We start from the raw sequence: 19,309 nt of genomic DNA, 5'->3' as shown, positions 1-19,309 counted from the left end.
ATTTTCTATATTGTATTGTATTATCTTTTTCTCTTTCTACTTTTCTTTTTCTCTTATTGTTGTACATAAAATAATGTAACAATTGAATTGGTATAAGTCGCTTGTAATTGGAGCTATGTATGCTCTGTTAGGGACAAATAAATAAATAAATATTATGTATTTCGATGACGTCAGTTAAACAGAGGGATGACAGGATTAATTACAATTGGCCAAAACGGGAGAAAAACCTAAATTTATTTCACCCCGGGCGTAGAAATACGTAGGATACAGCTGTGGATGAGGCAATCAAGGTAGCGTCATTCATTTCCTAGGATACGAACCTAGAACCTCTAACGTACGCTACATGTAACATTCTATAATCAAAATTGTTAACGTATATTTTAATCAGCATTACGCTCCCGCCGCCTTGAACCCGAGGGTTGCATGGGCACTGGTGTTCTTTGTTCGTGTTCCTTCATTATACCATCACTCATCCTCATCTTTGCTATCAGCCAAAAGTTACAGAGAAGCAAAGTATATAAACCAAAATATTAAACAACAAACCTGGACTGGCTAATCTAAGATGGGAATAAAGCGACTGTATGGTTCACGCAGCCTCTAATAAAAAGGGTACATGGGAGCAGTCGCTGATGTTTGTGGAGACTGCCGCCACAACAGAAAAGTAAATACTGCCATAACGTAATTAGTTATAACAGTGGGCTAAACAAAATTGTTTATTATATTTTTGTTATTATGTTTAATAAGTTCGCAAACGCGATGACACCGTAAAATGTTAATTTCTGCAAGAAAAATGTTTATGAATGTGTTCTGAACCCATTTTTTAACCATTCGAAATCGCGAAATATTGCGAATTGTGGCCTTTTCACGAATTTAAGCATGTTTTGTGATTAAACAACGAAAAATTTCGCGAAAGTCCAACGTTCTTGTGTTTTGGGAATAAAAAATGAAATTGCCATATTGCACGTTTTCCAAAATGTTATTCAAAAGAAAACTACGGTGCGTGTTATACATGGAATAATTTCGACAGCTACATGAAATCACGTGTAAATGGATGCTTCCTACGATTTCTCACCTTCAATCGGAACGTTTCTCTGCGTAAACTGATGTTCTTGTGGAGACTTAGTGCGCCCCTAGAAAAAGAGCCGTAAGATCGGTTTTTATTGTGCGAGAAACGCTTTGCTTTACGTTACCGAGCAAAGTGGCGCTATTTTCGCGGAGATCTAGCGTTGACCTACCGTCACATGTCGCCGTAACTTCGGTATTTGTTGCGCGAGAAACGTTTTACCTTATTGAGCGAAGTGGTGCGTGCGGTCGAGCGCATATTTACCAGGCCCGTAGCGAGGGGTAAGATAGGGGGCCTGGGTTTCATTCAAAGCTTTAATAATAATAATAATAATAATAATAATAATAATAATAATAATAATAATAATAATAAATTTAAAAAATATATGCAACGGAGAAATTTACACTTGGCAGAGGTAACGGGAGAAGGAAAACATTCAAGGTGTTGCTCGACTCTTGTTCCCATTGAAGATTCTCAAGTGATGAAGTCATAGGCGCCGACTCCGTGGGGCTTGAGGGGGCTCGACCCCCCCACCCAATGTTAACGATGTGAGGGCAGAGCCCCCAGATAATTTTGCTTAACAGGATCTAATGTATTATTTTGCTTCTCTTGTAAAGTTTACTCTGAATTGTGCCACATGAACTTAACTTTAAATACACATTTGAAATGTTCTAGACCATCAACTTTGGAGGGCTGAGACCGCTAAACCATCAACTTTGGGAAGGGGGGCTATGACCAGAGACAGCAAAACACATGATATATATATATATCTTTATAATTATGAGTATATGAGTATTGTTAACATTTTTACTAAAAAGAGTTTCAAAAGACGATGTGCATGAACTAGGGTAGTTCGGACTACAAATGGCTCTCACATGACATTCATAACGAGATCATTGATATATTAGGGAAATCTGTTTTGCGCTCCGTGGTAGCAGGTATTAAAAGTCGGGAATATTTTGCTATTATGGTTGACGAAACTTGTGACATATCCATCCGTGAACAATTGACATTTTGCATTCGAACTGTAAATGAAAATTTTAATATTTTTGAGGAATTCATGGGCTTTTACGAGATTCCGAACACTGAGGCCAAAACTTAAAAAAGGGAGAGAGTGAGTCATTCATTAATTTATTTCAGTGATCAGAGGCCCCCCCCCCAAATTTTGACAAGTCGGTGGCCCTGGATAAAGTGTTCCTTAAATATTTCCTTTTAGGGGGGGAAGGGGGGGGGTCGCTACGTGAAAATAGATGATCTGTTTCTGTTTCCTAGAGTAGTATTAATAGTACGGTTTTAAAGATATTCTTCAGACACTCGGACATAATTGAAATATTCTTAAATGCACTAAACATTTTTTTAAAATAATAAATTTTCAATCAATTGATTGATTGATTTTGTTTATTTTACTTCGCATTTCTTCCACTTTTGGGTAATCGCAAAGATGAGGGTGACTCTTTATATGATGCGGAGACACTCTCAAAGAATACCTATGATGCCCAGGCCTGGATTCGAGCCCGAGACCCGTGGCGTCGTAACTCGATGTGCTAACCACTCCGCCACGTAGGCCGGCTGCAAACTACAAATCTTTAAAAATAACCTACATTATTTTTAATGAGTTTTTCCTTGTCATCTCATTTCAAAATTTGTAGGATGTAAATATCATAAACCATGGCATCAGACGAAAATATTCAAGGTCGCACATAAAATGTCGGTGCTTGGTAGTGCGCAGTGGGGGGTTACCAAACCACAAATCTGCCCAGGGCGACAAAATATATTGCTACGGAGCCGACACGTACTGTCACACGGGAGCAGGGGCGGCCGGTCATAAGGACGATACGGACGCCGCACTGCCGTGTGCAACCGCAAGTGAACAAACATTACATTAACATTTATATGTTAGCTTTTACATTGTCTGAATTGCAAATATTCCATTGCTTATACTGTAGATCGTTGGTTAGTCGGTTCTGTATTCATTCTTCCGCGACAATTGCGAAGTTTGCACGCCACCGTGCGGGGGAATCCTAGAGTAGTATTAATAGTACGGTTTTAAAGATATTCTTCAGACACTCGGACATAATTGAAATATTCTTAAATGCACTAAACATTTTTTTAAAATAATAAATTTTCAATCAATTGATTGATTGATTTTGTTTATTTTACTTCGCATTTCTTCCACTTTTGGGTAATCGCAAAGATGAGGGTGACTCTTTATATGATGCGGAGACACTCTCAAAGAATACCTATGATGCCCAGGCCTGGATTCGAGCCCGAGACCCGTGGCGTCGTAACTCGATGTGCTAACCACTCCGCCACGTAGGCCGGCTGCAAACTACAAATCTTTAAAAATAACCTACATTATTTTTAATGAGTTTTTCCTTGTCATCTCATTTCAAAATTTGTAGGATGTAAATATCATAAACCATGGCATCAGACGAAAATATTCAAGGTCGCACATAAAATGTCGGTGCTTGGTAGTGCGCAGTGGGGGGTTACCAAACCACAAATCTGCCCAGGGCGACAAAATATATTGCTACGGAGCCGACACGTACTGTCACACGGGAGCAGGGGCGGCCGGTCATAAGGACGATACGGACGCCGCACTGCCGTGTGCAACCGCAAGTGAACAAACATTACATTAACATTTATATGTTAGCTTTTACATTGTCTGAATTGCAAATATTCCATTGCTTATACTGTAGATCGTTGGTTAGTCGGTTCTGTATTCATTCTTCCGCGACAATTGCGAAGTTTGCACGCCACCGTGCGGGGGAATACGGAACTTCGAGAGAAATCTGGCGGGGCGCCGCCTCCCACCTTACGAGACGAAGAGCATTCTCAGGCGCGGTAGCGAGGGGTAAAAGGCGAGGGAACTGAGGGAATAACACGCGCGGGATCTCTAGCTGGGAGGACGGAGGGTTTGTCGTCCGAAACCCACCCCCTAGGCAAAACTGTCCCTCTTTCCGGAGAACGGTAAACAATGAATAGTTGCCAGAAGCAATAAAGTTAACGTAAGAAAGAAAATTACCAACCGTTGAAAAAAATTAGTCTGTATTCCATAATCTTATTCATTTATGACAAGAGTAGAGCAATAAATAACGCAATTTCCAACGAGGAAAGAAAATGTCGCTAACTGAAAAAGTACAGACTCTTGCATGATTTTTGTTATTTATCGTCGCTTTTTGCTACTTTTCGGTAATCACGACGATGAGGATGAGCGATGATATAATGAAATTGATGGAGGGGCACTCACAAAGAACACACATACCCATGCCGGTTTTCGAACCCAGGAGCCCTGGCTTTGTAATGCGGTATGCTAGCCACGGAAGTCGGCTATAGATTCTTGTTACACGCAAAATTATCGTGTAGCTATATGCGTTGTATTTTTTCTGAATTTAGTGGGATTACAATGATGTGGAGTACATCATGTAGATTTAAATACATGTTTTGATTAGCACATTTGAAAAAAAATCCTGATAATGTGACAAAGTTCTCCAATTTCTTTTCAAGGCGGATGTTAAATAAATTAAAAACTTGTCATCTAAACTCACCAAGAGTCGCTACAGGAACCTGTAAACTACAAATTTTGTTGAAATTTTGGCAAAATTGTCTGGCAACCCCGAAGCAATAAAACGAGTCTTAGTTTTCCATGGAAAAGTGAAGTGAAGCTTTTTCGGTAGTTGTGCATTTGTCGCGATGAACAATATGGAGAAATTGTTGGTGGGAAGTTTTTCTACCAGAAAGTCTGAAAAGTCTGGATGAAAAAATAAACAAAAAATCTAGTCCGAATTTGAATCTAGAACAAGTGTCAAAGAAGGGAGGTCGTGAGTTCACTCGCAAATTTCGCGTTGAAGGGCAGAAGGATGAATTTCAGTTACAAGCACGTCGGAAGATTTCTGGTAAGTTTGAAGTTTTTACTTTAGAGCTTCTGGTAAAGCAGATATCACCTTTCCGGTGAGATATTTATTTTGGTGCCCTATTTCACATATCAATTATTCATGTTGGACAGGAGACATTTTCTGTGTAACTTTTTACTAGAAATTTTCACGATCAATGCACGTAAATATTCGTCATTGTGCTTACCAAGTTGTGTAAAAATTAATATCCCTTCTTCTGAATTTTTCCCTCTGTTAAACGACTAAATCTGTTAGAATTATATTTCTTCTTCCATCTTCTTCGCATTACTGTTAAATAATTATTAATTTAAAACGTGTAAAACATGATATTCGGTAAACACGAACGTATCAATTTCTTATCACGTTGGCTGATATACGAAATTCATCATTTAAACTCGCATTACTAGTAGAGCAAATTTGTGCCGGCCCCCGTGGCGGAGTGGTTAGCACATCGCGCTACGACGCCAGGGATCCCGTGTTCGAATCCCGGCCTGGGCATGGATTTTGTGAGTGTCCATTCATCAATTTCATCATATCACTCATCCCCATCTTCGCAAATTAGCCAAATGTGGCACAAAAGGCGAAGTACAATAAAGCAAATCAATAGAGCAAATTTGTGAGCTATCGCCCCTCCACTTTGGATCACCACGAGCCGCCACTGCACGGGAGTCATAACATCTGTATTTGTCGGGCGAGAGACGTTTTGCACTAGGGAAGCGGAGCAATTTTCGTGGAAATCTGATATACACTACCATCAACAGGAACCATACCATTGTATATATCGCACGAGAAATAATTGAAAATATCTTCCTCTGACCGTGTTCGAAAGGTACAAGACCGTACTTGAAGCGAGCATCCTCCGAGTATGGTCTTGCAGAGCGGTCGTGGACTGGAAGTGAAAATCTTTCGAACTGCACTTCGACTGCAGCGCCAAATACGATCAGTAGATAAAACTGAGTACTCGATGTTTTCCCCGCGTTTTAAACACTTGTTTTTCACCATAGATATCACATAGCATTTTCAAATGTTCGTAAACATACATTTCCACATATTAGAAGAACTTTAACCAACAATTTGCTGACTTTCTACCTCCGTGATTTCAAACAAATGAACAACGAGTGCGAAAATCACGTGACGCAGTCAGCAACCATCTGTACTGCGAGCTCTGCACTTGTGTTCTTGGCACTTTCGAACTGTACTAGGTGACGTCACTTCCGTCAAGACTATACTTCAAGTCTGTACTTTGTACCTTTCGGACAGAGCCTCTAAACTCGTTTCCAGTGTATGAAACTTTAGATCCCTATTTATGACCCGCTGTTCAGTATGTGAATTTTTACTTTCAAAGATTGTACATTGGCAAGTAAGATATAATTTATGTTGCTCTGTAATAGTAACTGTTCTTGTAATTGTCATTTCAGGATCCCCAGCCCCCCTCCACAGATATACGTCGGATGCCCTTCTCTGGAACCCATTGTCCGCAGACACCGCGTCTATCGCCAGGTTGTGATGACGTAATTCTAGTAACTTCACAGCTCCATGCCTTGCCTACACTGTCAGATGATTTTACGCTGAAGTCATTTGCGAAGATAGAAAAACTGCATTTGGTATATAATTACATGATTGCTTAAAGTGCCTGACTGTCAAGATCTTTACAATTAATTACTACAGTGTTTCTGTTAATGGCCGTCCTTTGAAAGTTAGTTCTTGTAAAGAGGGGGGGGGTTCTATTCATAAAAGTCTGCAATTATTAATTTTGTCGGGATATTTCCCCCTCAAAACTATGGCATTTAAATATTCGCATGTTTGCAAGTAAATAATAATTTCTCTAATTACAAGACTAGTTTCTCTTTGTATTCAAAATTATTTTAAAAATAACAGGCAGAACTAATGTTTGTACGAATATTAATGTAAACATTTGCTTTGTTGTCTCACCTGTATTTTTGAAAAGGTTATTGAAGTGAAGTTAAAGCCCATAATTTCCTACTAAATATGGTTATTGTTCCTTATGTCATATGTGGCAATGTTATTGCATCATGGTAAAGGGTTACTACATAACTATAATAAATAATAATGGTTTTAATAAGCAACAGCAGAATAAATTTATGCTGGTTACTACTTCTCTGTGCAAATATAATCAAGTTAGTAAACATACGACAGAATTTAATCTCATTTTGCCAATTTGTGTAGTTGTTCATAAGTATTTTAGAGCTATACTATTGAAATCAACTGTCATTTGACATTGGGAGTTTATTATGCAAAATACACCATTTTATAATGTAAATCCTTTTTAAACGTAGAATTCAGATACGATATTTTGTCTGAGTTGTTTCAATCAATTCAAATAGATAGAACATTTTAAACAATGCGTATATGCTAATGAAAAAAGTTTAATTTTATCTATTTATTGTTTAAGGGAGATTTTCTAATGTTTTCTTTGAAAAGCTTATCATATAACCTCTGCTAGCTTTTGGATGCTTCATGCTGTTGAAGCATCGTACTAAGGATAATGAAATAGTCTGCTATAAACATATTGAATATAGTTTTTTCAGCCTTAATAAGAATTGAAATTATTTTGGTACTATTATCGTATGGGTGAAACACCTACGAATCATATATTTCGGACTTCTTTACATTGCTAACGTGTTGCGGAACATTTCTTAAGGCGAAATAATGCATTTCTAAGATAATGTTTATTTTCTCTATTTACGAGTACTTACTGTTACTTGTTGTTTCGAATCTGTAACACATTATGGCCGTCATAGCATACAGGTTTAGGGGGCGTTCTGAGAGTGTTTTGTCGATTTATGCAGTGGTGCAACCTCGTTCACCGGAAAATATCTACTTTCGTGCCCCTATTTGAAATTATGCTAATACGTCGCATTTACGTGTAGAACTTGTAAAATAACCTTGCGATTTACCACGTTCATTGTCCATACACAGCAATTCGGAACCATCTTTCTTTCGCAATTCGTTAATGCTCTTCCTTTACGCACAACACTCTTGCAACCTTGAATATTGACGTCAGACGAGGAATGCCTACGTGGTTAGGTTAGGCCTGTTAGGTTAGGTTCCATTAGCATAAATACAAAGAAAAAATAATATTTTCGCTAAGAGACGCGTTACCTTTGTATTGCCTAACATGAAAAAGGTATCTCCTGCGACGTCAGAACACAATGTTGCTAGAGTGTTGTGCGATAAGTGACACCCATTCGGGTCGGAACCATCTTTCTTTCGAAATTTGTTAATGCTCTTCCTTTACGCACAACCATCTTGCAACCTTGAATATTGACGTCAGACGAGGAATGCCTACGTGGTTAGGTTAGGCCTGTTGGGTTAGGTTCCATTAGCATAGATACAAAGAAAAATTATTATTTTCGCTAATAGACGCGTTAGCTTGTATTGGCTTGTATTGCCTAACATGAAAAAGATCTTTCCTGTGACGTCAGAACACAATGTTGCTACAGTGTTGTGCGAAAAGTGACACCCATTCGGGTCGGAACCATCTTTCTTTCGTAATTCGTTAATTCTCTTCCTTTACGCACAACAATCTTGCAACCTTGAATATTGACGTCAGACGAGGAATGCCTACGTGGTTAGGTTAGGCCTGTTAGGTTAGGTTCCATTAGCATAAATACAAAGAAAAATTGTAAAAACAGCTCTCTCCTGTGACGTCCGAACACAATGTTGCTACAATGTTGTGCGATAAGTGACACCCATTCGGGAAAAATGGCTTGTTCCGAACTCGACAGGTGGTTCTAGTGAAAACACGGCGAGGCTGAAACACTGGCTACGGGGTTGCTCCACCATCAGTACACCTTCCATATAAAAAAATAGAGGAAAATATTTCTAACTTTTCACTTGAATTCCCTCCCATTTCTACAGAGGAATTAAAAAACATAATTAATAATATTAAACCCACTGCACCAGGTTTAGATGGAATACCATACCAAGCCATAAAATATCTACCTAAAGCAGGTTTAGATATTCTTGTATCTTTTTACAATAACATATTCCGTACCGGTATAGTACCGAGGGAGTGGAAAGATTATATAGTTCTCCCAGTTTTAAAAGCAAATAAATCACCACATTGTGCTACATCTTACAGACCCATAATGTTAATTTCAGTTTTGGAAAAAATATTCGGACGAACGATATACCTCAGAATTACCTGGACACTAGAACGTCAACGTTTCTTTTATCCTACTCAACTTGGCTTTAGAATCAATTATGGCAGTCAAGATGCAATAGCTATCCTAAGCACTGCAATTCAAAATAGCAAAATTAGTCGTTCACACTGTTATAGTCTTTTTATAGATGTGGAAAAAGCATATGATTCTATCAATTTACATATGCTTTGTAACAAATTAGAAAATCTTTTCATTCATCCTCAATTATCGTTAATCATATGGAACCTATATTCCAATAGAAAGATATATGGATGGTTCTCAGAAACAATTAGTGACCCTCGTTTCACTAGCATAGGAATTCCTCAAGGTGCACCTTTAAGTCCTTTATTATTTAATATTTACACAAATGAAATTCACTCCTTACCTCTTTATCCGTTCCAGTTAGTACAATACGCAGATGATTTCTGTTTTTACTGTACTACAGATGATGCAACCCAAGGTATAATTAAAACACAGAGATTAATTAACACCATTAGAGAATGGTTTCATAATGCAGGATTAACCCTTAGTGAAAATAAATCCAAAATCATTTGCTTTAATAACAAACGCACAGATAGTTATCCCAATAATATTTTACAAATTTCTGACATCCCAGTGACAGATTCTCACAAATATTTAGGTGTACATTTTGATAGACGTTTTACATGGAATACACACATTTTATATTTATTAAACAAAGGTCAAAAGTTTTTAAACATAATTCGTAGCATGACAACAACAAAATGGGGAGGCCACCCAAAAATTTTACTTCTCTTTTATAGAAATTGCTTTCGCTCATTTTTCGACTATGCAGCTTTCAGCTACGGGGGAGCAAAATCCAATCTACTCGACAAAATAGATATATTACAAAGAAAAGCATTGAGAATTTGTCTAGGTCTTATGCAATCAAGCCCCAATGTAAGTGTTTATATGGAGAGTAAAGAGACTTCTTTGAGTCACAGGCGGATTCAATTAACAATAAAATTCCTCCTTAAATCATGGGAAAATCATCCTCATCCATTTAATAAATTGTTTGAAATACAAAAACAATGGGCTGAAGCCGATGTAATAAATCCTCATACCACCTCATATTTCCTTGTATACTGTCATTACTTATTTCCAGAACTTCGATCTAATACTTTCACTCTCTTACATCCTTTGATCTATCAACTAGATATTCCATTATATACTCAATGTTCAATCCACTTCAGAGATCTAGGTTTACATGCATTGTACAGAGAAAAATGGCCAATGCATGTAATGATTTACACCGATGGTTCTAAGAATAACAATAGTGTAGGATGTGCCTATTACATCCCAGAGAAAAACATTTATCAACAATTTAGATTACCTATAGATTCATCTATTTTTACTGCGGAAAGTTACGCCGTATACAAAGCCTTACAATATGGAATAGCGGAAGACTTTAAAAAAATTCTTCTCCTTACAGATTCGCTTAGTGTTCTTCAAGCATTATCTACAACCTATCCCAAATTATGTCACCAATCATATCTTATTATTTTAATTATTCAACAAATTCAACTTGCTTGCAAAAGAAACATTGACATACAATTCAGTTATGTCAAAGCACATGATATTAATGTAGGAAATGATAGAGTGGACATATACGCTAAACAGGCCAGAGATTTACAACTCATAAGTTTCAATAGGTTAATGTATACTGATTTATTACCACGAGTAAAAATCAAACTTATGGAACAATGGAATGAATGGTGCAAAGATCAATTTAAGTTTGTGGGCAACACATATAGATGGATTGCAGAATTTAAATCTAAAGTCCCTTGGTTCAATTCATACACACTCCCACGGCAAGTCATAGTTTTTATTAATAGATTAAGAACAGGACACGTACGTACACCAGCACATTTAGCAAAAATAAAAATTAAAACTCAAGAAAATTGTAAATGTGGCAATAAGAATCCTGATGCTCAACATTTAATTCTAGAATGTCCAATCTATTCAGATCAACAAATCATACTCTACAAAGGTTTTCAACGTTTAAAAATTCCATTTCCAATATCACTATCATCCATTTTAACAGATTTATCCCCTTCATTAATATGGATGCTGTATGCATATTCTCGAAAATGTAGACTTGAAATATAAAGTGATTTTTAAGAAACAGCAAAATGGACAAAAAAAGTGAATTATTTATAATAATTGTTATATATTTGTGATTCCGATTAATTTGTGAGACTAACTGCCAACTTTAGAAGAAAACATTAAAAGAAATAAAAAAAAACAAAAAAACAATAACGATGTCCAAAGTCGACAAGATAATGCTGACAGGGACAAGAAAAAAGAAGAAGAAGAAGAAAACTACGGGGTTGCATCGTCTTAACAAAAAATAGATATGGGAAAAACTGCTTAGCGGTAATCCCAAGTAAAATGTAAATAAATAAAATAAATCGTCTTAACACACGGAACATTGCACTCTCATGCAAAAAGCAAATGGCGTGAGCAGAAACAGCGTGTCGGACAGAGATTTTCGCAGAAAACAACACGCATTCACATTAAAATGGATCAAATCTACATTCAGGAACTTCCAAAACGCTCAAGAAAATGATTTCCGTAAGTACTTTCTCCTGTAAATTTGAAGGAAATTTGAAGGAATCCGTTTTACCCATACGATAATGTTACCATTATGTTTCATTATCGAAACGATATTAATATGTATATATTCATATTGATGGTGAATATCTTGCACTGAGGTTCAAATTGTAAAGCAATTTATAAACTATTTGTGTTGAAATTGAAATGTTACTCTCATTAGCAAAATTTTACATGAATTTGTACATAAGGGGAACGTCAATTATACAAATGTACTTTTCGTAATTGGCCTAAGATACTTATGACCCATTCGTAGTTCATAGTTCGTCACGAGACGACATATTCAAGAGAGTCTGAAAACTTCCCCAATATTTCAACATGTAGAGATGTCCTAACTAGGAAAATGGCCATCTTCGGTAAATAAATAAGAAGAGTAACAAACAAAAGAAATATTAATTATTAATAATAATATGTACTTTATGTATTATATATATACATATATAAAAATGTGAATATTTTTGTTGTATCTACTGTATTTGTCATGTGTGATTTTTTTTATTACATATATCTAGATGTCTTCCATATTTTATTCGGTGAAAATTATATAAATGAAACAACTTCTGTTATAATGACATTAAATTAATATTTTCTGTACAATGAAACAACTGCCACAAAATCTCATATTCCTAAAAATTGTTTAATATGTAGTACAAATCGAGTGATGTGCAGTCTTGCTGGCAAGGAGCATATGATTCGATATTTGTAATTTTTTTATGCTTGCTGTGATGATAAATATCAACTCTTGTTTCATGTGAATAAATGTATATTTTTCGAAATGTCAAGTGTGTTGATTAACTCGTTTGTATTTATCTAAGATTTATTGTTTAGAGCATGGTTTATATAGTTAATAGAATATCGGTTTTTGTAGTTGTTTTAATTCAAGAGGTTTCAATGGGTTCTACCGTGGCAAAAAATTTAGACTATATCACATGTTGCTTTCAACTTTCACTACGGAGCTACCTCTTGCAAATATGTTTGGGCTAATATTAAACATTATTGTGAAAAATTGACTTTGAAATACTTTGCTTTTATTTACATGAAAATAAATATATTTTTATATGAAAGAACAGTTTTATTTAATGTCAGTTTATTGTGTGTGTATGTGTGCTCGCACGTGCATTATGAGAGTGATATCCTGAAACACAACAACAACAATAATTATCATAATAGTGAAAGTAATTGCTAATAAGTCAGTACTAATAAATGATACCACCCCTAATAATCGTTATTAATGATTGATTGAATTTTAGTTTTTAAGCCCGCTTTATGCACAGATAGGCTAATCGGGACTGAAACTACAGTTTAATGTGCAATCCGAACCCTGGACCCATTGATTACACGGCAACGACGTTGCCACTTCGCCACCGGGAGGGGGGGGGGCTAATCGTTATTATTGTTTATCTATTAAGAGATCTATGCATTGTTATGCAAAGGTCATGATTCTTATAAATATTATGATTATCCATCCTAGTGGTAGATTTATAAGATAATCAGATACAGTATTTTAGATGTAATGTTCCGATAATCCATGCCTCCAGAATTTGACGGTGGAGGTAAAAATGAAAGAATTCTAAGGTAGTAAAGAGCTATACTCCCGTTTGAATGTAGTTTACAGGTGATAACAAAAGAAATGTTATTGTGTAAATCATATATTGACCGTCTTCTTTCCAATATGACTACTATATTGGATTTTACGCACGTGAGTCAGTTCTGTCATTCAAGAACCAATAAATAATATGCCAGATTGATAAGATCAAATTAATGAAATATATAAAACAGTAATTTTGCCTGTAGTATTATATGGGTGTGAAACCTGGTCCCTTACATTGAGAGAGGAACATAAATTGAGAGTATTTGAAAATAAGATCCTTAGGAAAATATTTGGATCTAAAAGGGATGAGGAGACAGGTGAGTGGAGAAGGTTACATAATTTAGAAGTACATAATTTGTATTCATGTCCAGATATTATTAGAATAATAAAATCAAGAAGACTTAGGTGGGCAGGCCATGTGGCACGAATGGGAGAGGAAAGAGAAGTTTACAGGATTCTTGTTGGGAAACCTGATGGTAAGGGACCTGTAGGAAGGCCAAGACGAAGATGGAGGGACAACGTTGAGATGGACCTAAAGGAAATAGGTAGGGATGGAAAAGAGTATATAGATCTTGCTCAAGATAGGGACAGATGGAAGGCCTGTGTTGCTGCAACCATGAACCTTCGAATTTAAGAAGGCTAGAGAATTAGTTAGTTAATGAAAGAACACTCACAAAGGGACTATAATTCTCATATTAGGAGCAAAATCTGGAACTTTTGGTGGTGAGGCTGTGAGCCGACCAATTAATGCTCACAGGCAGTGGCGTGCCCAGGATTTTCAGAAAGTGGGGATAACGCTCTTTTTTTTCACACATTCGCGATATAACATTTTGGAGGTGATGTGATCAGCACCACGCTCCGGTCACCTTTACCCCCAAGGTACCAATTGATTTGAGGCTGGGTGAGCCCCGGAGCCGCTTTATATTCATTCATTCATTGTTTTCTGACCAGGGGCAGGTCTATATGAAATAAATATGTAACTGATGGAAGCTTCCGCTTTTTATTTTTAATTTTTTTTTAGTACGTAGTAGTCAGTCCTCATTTTGCCTTATTTTCCTGTTTTTGACGTTCTTTTTTTAAGGAATACTGGGCTAAAGGGGGTGTTATGAGTCAACCTTACGCACGCCACTGCTCACAGCTAATGAGACTAGGTGGCTATTTTGTAAAACATATCGGACTATTTCAGTATGTAAATATGTTACATTTGTGGTCATTATATAAAAAGGTAAAGCTCACCGTGTATATAGCACCTTGCCATGAAGGCGCAATGCGTGGGTAGGGCCTCATACATTCGCGATATAACATTATGGAGGTGATCTGATCAGCACCACGCTCCGGTCACCTTTACCCCCAAGGTACCGAGGCTGGGTGAGCCCCGGAGCCGCTTTATATTCATTCATTCATTGTTTTCTGACCAGGGGGCAGGTCTATATTAAATAAATATGTAACTGATGCAGGCTTCTGCATTTTATTTTTAATGTTCAAAAATTGTTGATCAGAATTTTAATGGCTACGCACATAGATGGGCACACTGAAAATACGCCATGGGAAGACACTTCTTAAGTAAAGTGCAAAATGTGAAAGTTAAATATCCAACTTTTATCTTGTAAGAACATGAATCTTCAGTACACCTTATGGTAAATTTAGATAAACATAAGCATTAAACTATTTTTTTGAAAGTGGCCAGTAACCAATTTCACAGACAATATTTTTCGCATGACTTGGCGAGAACATCCACACATGCAGACCCGATTCACTTATCTTCCAGTGATAGCTATTAAATAGAAGAATGATAAATATAAAGCATAGCTTTCCCTCCCATTATTGTTCCTTCGATATTTAATTATGTACACCGTAGAACTGGCTTACACACGTTATCTCTCCAGAATAAAATGAAAACTCGATCAGAGGACGAACCAGCTACTTAAGACGTATCAACATGGCGGTGTAGTTTTTTAAATCGTTGTAAAGTAAGGTGACCATATTGTTAAAACAACAAAACAGGATTTTTTTCATATTTTCACACACACAGAGGGAGAGAGAGAGGGAGAGAGAGAGAGAGACAAGCAAGAAATTTTAAGAAAGCACTCTTTGAGACATTAAGCACATGGAAGACAAGTCTTGAGTTTAAATTCCTCCGAGTACAGCATGAATATTTATGACTGTTCTTCATCACTAGCAAATTCATTAGCAATTTTTATTGTCGCATCGCAATTAAAGTTCGAAAACGAAGAAAGTGATGTAGAATGACAAAAATGTAAATTAGTACAGTGGGAAATCTGATAAGAGGTTATTGTGCACCTTGTGTAGTTTGTCACAGGATTATACCACTACACTACAGGCAAAGTACAATACACTATCCCCCACCATTCATATACGTATTTCAGATTGTTAGACTTATAAAATGTATTGATCAGCTCTCGTACTTTCGGACAAGAGATTAGTGTATATAAAGATAATACCACAGAGAAATACTCTCTGATAATACTACTAAAACGAAAAAGAGGCTTTTGTCTTTTTTACATTATTTACATTCATTTACATTCCTTACTGGAGAAAAAGAGACTGTTTTCAGTAATTCGTCCGCACACAAGATATTTACTTTCTCATTTCATAGATTTCATAGACTCGAAGCCATCTCTATATACTATATAAAAGTGGATGTATGTGTACTGGTGTGTCGGCATAACTCTCGAACGCCTGGAGCAATCTCAACCAAACCTGGTACACGTATCACTTGCAATCTGGAAATAATATTTTTGGGGTAAGACACCCCTGGCACACCTAGGGGTGGGTGGGAAGGGGTGACATGTAAAAATTATCCAAAACGACCGATATTAAATTCCGCACAAACAGACATCCGTGACTCTATGCAATCCCGCACAACAATAGTGTTTCTCGGGTTGCTGTGTTGCGAAAACGACCAATATTAGTGTGGAATCCATAGTTTTCGTGACACTCCCAATGCTGTTCAACTTCAAGTTCATCACCTATCGGCATGGGAGAGAGAGAGAGAGGGGTGAAAAATAAAATGTCACCAATGACCTAGATTAGTGTCGAATCTATAGATTTCGGAGTCTCTAAGCTAATTGGTGACAATCACGATGAAATAAAATTAGTTACATTTTACACAATAGTTAGAATTCATTATTTTCCTGGCTAATAGAAGTTTGGGATAAATAAATACCCGGGAAGGCCGGGTAATTAGCTAGTATGCTATAAATATAATGTGTAAAATTTGTAGTGTAAAATATTGGAATTACTCCCTGAGTTTCTCGAACAGAATAAAAGGGAATCAGAAGAAATCAATCCTCTATCAGCCTCTACAAGTGATAGACTGGCGTACTTGAAACCACGAGCTTATAACAGGGGCGCCGACTTGTCAAAGTTATTGGGGGGCTCTGATCACTGAAATAAATGAATGAATGACTCACTCCCTCCCTTTTTTTAAAAGAAAAATTACGTCTTCGTATAGCAGTTTTTAAGCAGCTATTATATTTCTCATGAAAAACGTGTGTCTGCTCATTTGTTTTTTAGATAACAATTAACATTTTTATTTAAAAGTAGGCTATGTATTTATATTAAGAGGCCAACATAACAGTTTTATGCCGGCCTCGGTAGCCGAGCGTGTTGGGTGGTCGGTTAACTCGCTTTGATCCGGAGGTCTCGGGTTCGACTCCCGGCGAGGGCATGGGTGTGTTTTAATGTCCGCAACAGACTTGTAAAGAAAGGACATTTGACGGGTGCAAAGAACCTTAGTGTTGACGTACCCATAAAAATAGCGAATATTTACAATATTTAACAGTTTGTTTTTACATAAATGCTAACACAAATCACAGGCAAATAGTTTTACTTTTTTGTTCTTGCTACAATATTTTACTTTTTAAATTTAATTTTGCAATAATAAATAAACACATAGCACGCCGTGCTTTAGCAATAATGCCTTTGATCATAGCCGTTCCCTCGTTCGCAATACAGACTTTTCATAAGCGTTCCTTGCGTACTTTACTGCAAGTCAGTGTTAAATAAACTCAAAGACTTTAGAATTATTTTCCCCTTATTCTTTGGACTAGAGGAATAGATTTCGAGGATAACTAAATATCGTACATATCAATATTGCCTGAAAGTCGTGTTTACGACCTCAAATTGTTCAGAATTCACTAAACAACATACTGATATAATTGTCATATCACCTCGTCATTTTGAAACTCTTTTTAGAAAAAATGTTAACAATACTCATAATTATATACTTAGTATATAGTAATAAGTCATGTGTTTTGCTGTCTCCGTTCATAACCCCCCCCCCCCAAGTTGATGGTTTAGCGGCCTCAGCTCCCCAAATTTGATGGTCAAGAACATTTCAAATGTGTATTTAAAGTTAAGTTCATGTTGCACAATTCAGAGTAAACTTTACAAGAGAAGCATAATAATACATTATATTCTATTAAGCAAAATTACTATTTGAGGGGCTCTGCCCCCACATCATTAACTTTGGGGGGCTCGAGCCCCCCAAGCCCCATGGAGTCGGCGCCTATGGCTTTTAACCATTGCACTGGCCGGGTTTGCAGCAAGGGAGGGGAACTAGACACATAAATCTTCTCTTTTCTATTCGGTGGTTATCTCTACCTGAAACTGGTCGGGTGGCTGAAAATCCTGCTGGATTGATTTGTTTTATTTTATTTCGCTTTTTGTGCCACTTTTGGCTAATTTGCGAAGATGGGGATGAGAGATGACATGATGAAATTGATTAATGGACACTCAGAACCATCCATGCCTAGGCCGGGATTCAAACCCGGGATTGATTTGGATTCTCTTCCTTTGGCCGTGTCCGAAAGGTGCAAGACCATTCTTCAAGCGAGAATCCTCCGAGTATGCTCTTGCAGTGCGGTCTTGAAGTCGTGTACTGGAAGTGAAAGTCTTTCGAAGTGCACTTCGACTGCAGCGCCAAATACGATCAGTAAGGACACGTTTTTTTCCCTCGCGTTTTTAACACTTGTTTTTCACCATAGATATTACATAGCATTTTCAAATGTTCTTACACATTTCCACACTTTAGAAGCACTTTTACCATATTCTATGCTTTAACAAACAACTTGCTGACCCATAACATATATTTAACCTGTGTTGCTGGCTTTCTATCTCCGCGATTTTAAACAAATGAACAACGAGTGTGGATATCACGTGACCGAGTCACCAACCATCTGTGCTGCGATCTGCGTACTTGTGTGCTTCTGTTCTTGGCGCTTTCGAACTGTACTAGGTGACGTCACTTCCGTCAAAGACCATACTTCAAGTACCTACTTTGCACCTTTCGGACAGAGCCTTTGCTTTTCTGCTGCTTTCGACTAATCGCGAAGATAAGGATGAGTAATAATATGATTAAATTGATGAGGGAACACTCACAAAGAACACCCATGCCCTTGTCGGGATTCGAACCCTGAACCCCTGGCGCTGTAGCGCGCTGTGCTAACCACTCCGCCACAAAGGTCGACGAAAAGGCTCCTGGTGTAGCTCCTTCCAGCCTGACTTGCCTGCAGATCGCACGGAGGGGCGAGAAACACGTGGGGAAAAAAAGTTTTGCATGGGAACTATGGCTTCCAGAAGAAAATAAATATTAGAAATTGAAAACAATTAGGCCGAGTCTGCTGCCACGCACGTGTCAGCAGTAAGAATAAGCGTCAAATTTGCTGCTGCCACGTAATTCTTCTGCCACGTAATTCGTCTGTTACAAATCTTAAGAACAGATTAAGACGAGAGAAATGCAAGTTTATGATTAGTGGGAATAAATGTACAGGTAATTTAGAACCTTTTTCTTTAGAAAGAATTTAGCGATATTATTCTAATGCTAACAGAACCTAACCTAACTACGAGAGCATTTAGGTTTATATTAGAAAAATGCTAAGGGACATAATCTTAAAACATTTTTTGTGAAAGTAATCGCTACAACTTCACAGTATGTGTTACA

General features: G+C 37.1%; 1 protein-coding gene across 1 annotated transcript in view; it reads left to right on the top strand.

Annotated features, from left to right (window-relative positions):
* The window catches only part of LOC145980796 (cytochrome c oxidase assembly factor 6 homolog), an 81,463-nt gene extending 68,667 nt beyond the window's left edge, over nt 1-12,796 (top strand). The window contains exon 5 of the mRNA XM_083113882.1: nt 6,375-12,796. Coding sequence (XP_082970008.1) covers nt 6,375-6,471 — 97 coding nt within the window. The 3' untranslated portion in view covers nt 6,472-12,796. The remainder of the gene's footprint in view (nt 1-6,374) is intronic.
* Nucleotides 12,797-19,309: the final 6,513 nt, after the last annotated feature.

The sequence above is a fragment of the Lepisma saccharinum genome, chromosome 28, assembly GCF_977018435.1.
Source record: "Lepisma saccharinum chromosome 28, izLepSacc3.1, whole genome shotgun sequence".
Taxonomy (NCBI): Eukaryota; Metazoa; Arthropoda; class Insecta; order Zygentoma; family Lepismatidae; genus Lepisma; species Lepisma saccharinum.
The sequence above is the reverse complement of the archived record's forward strand: the minus strand, read 5'-3'. Positions and strand labels throughout refer to the sequence as shown.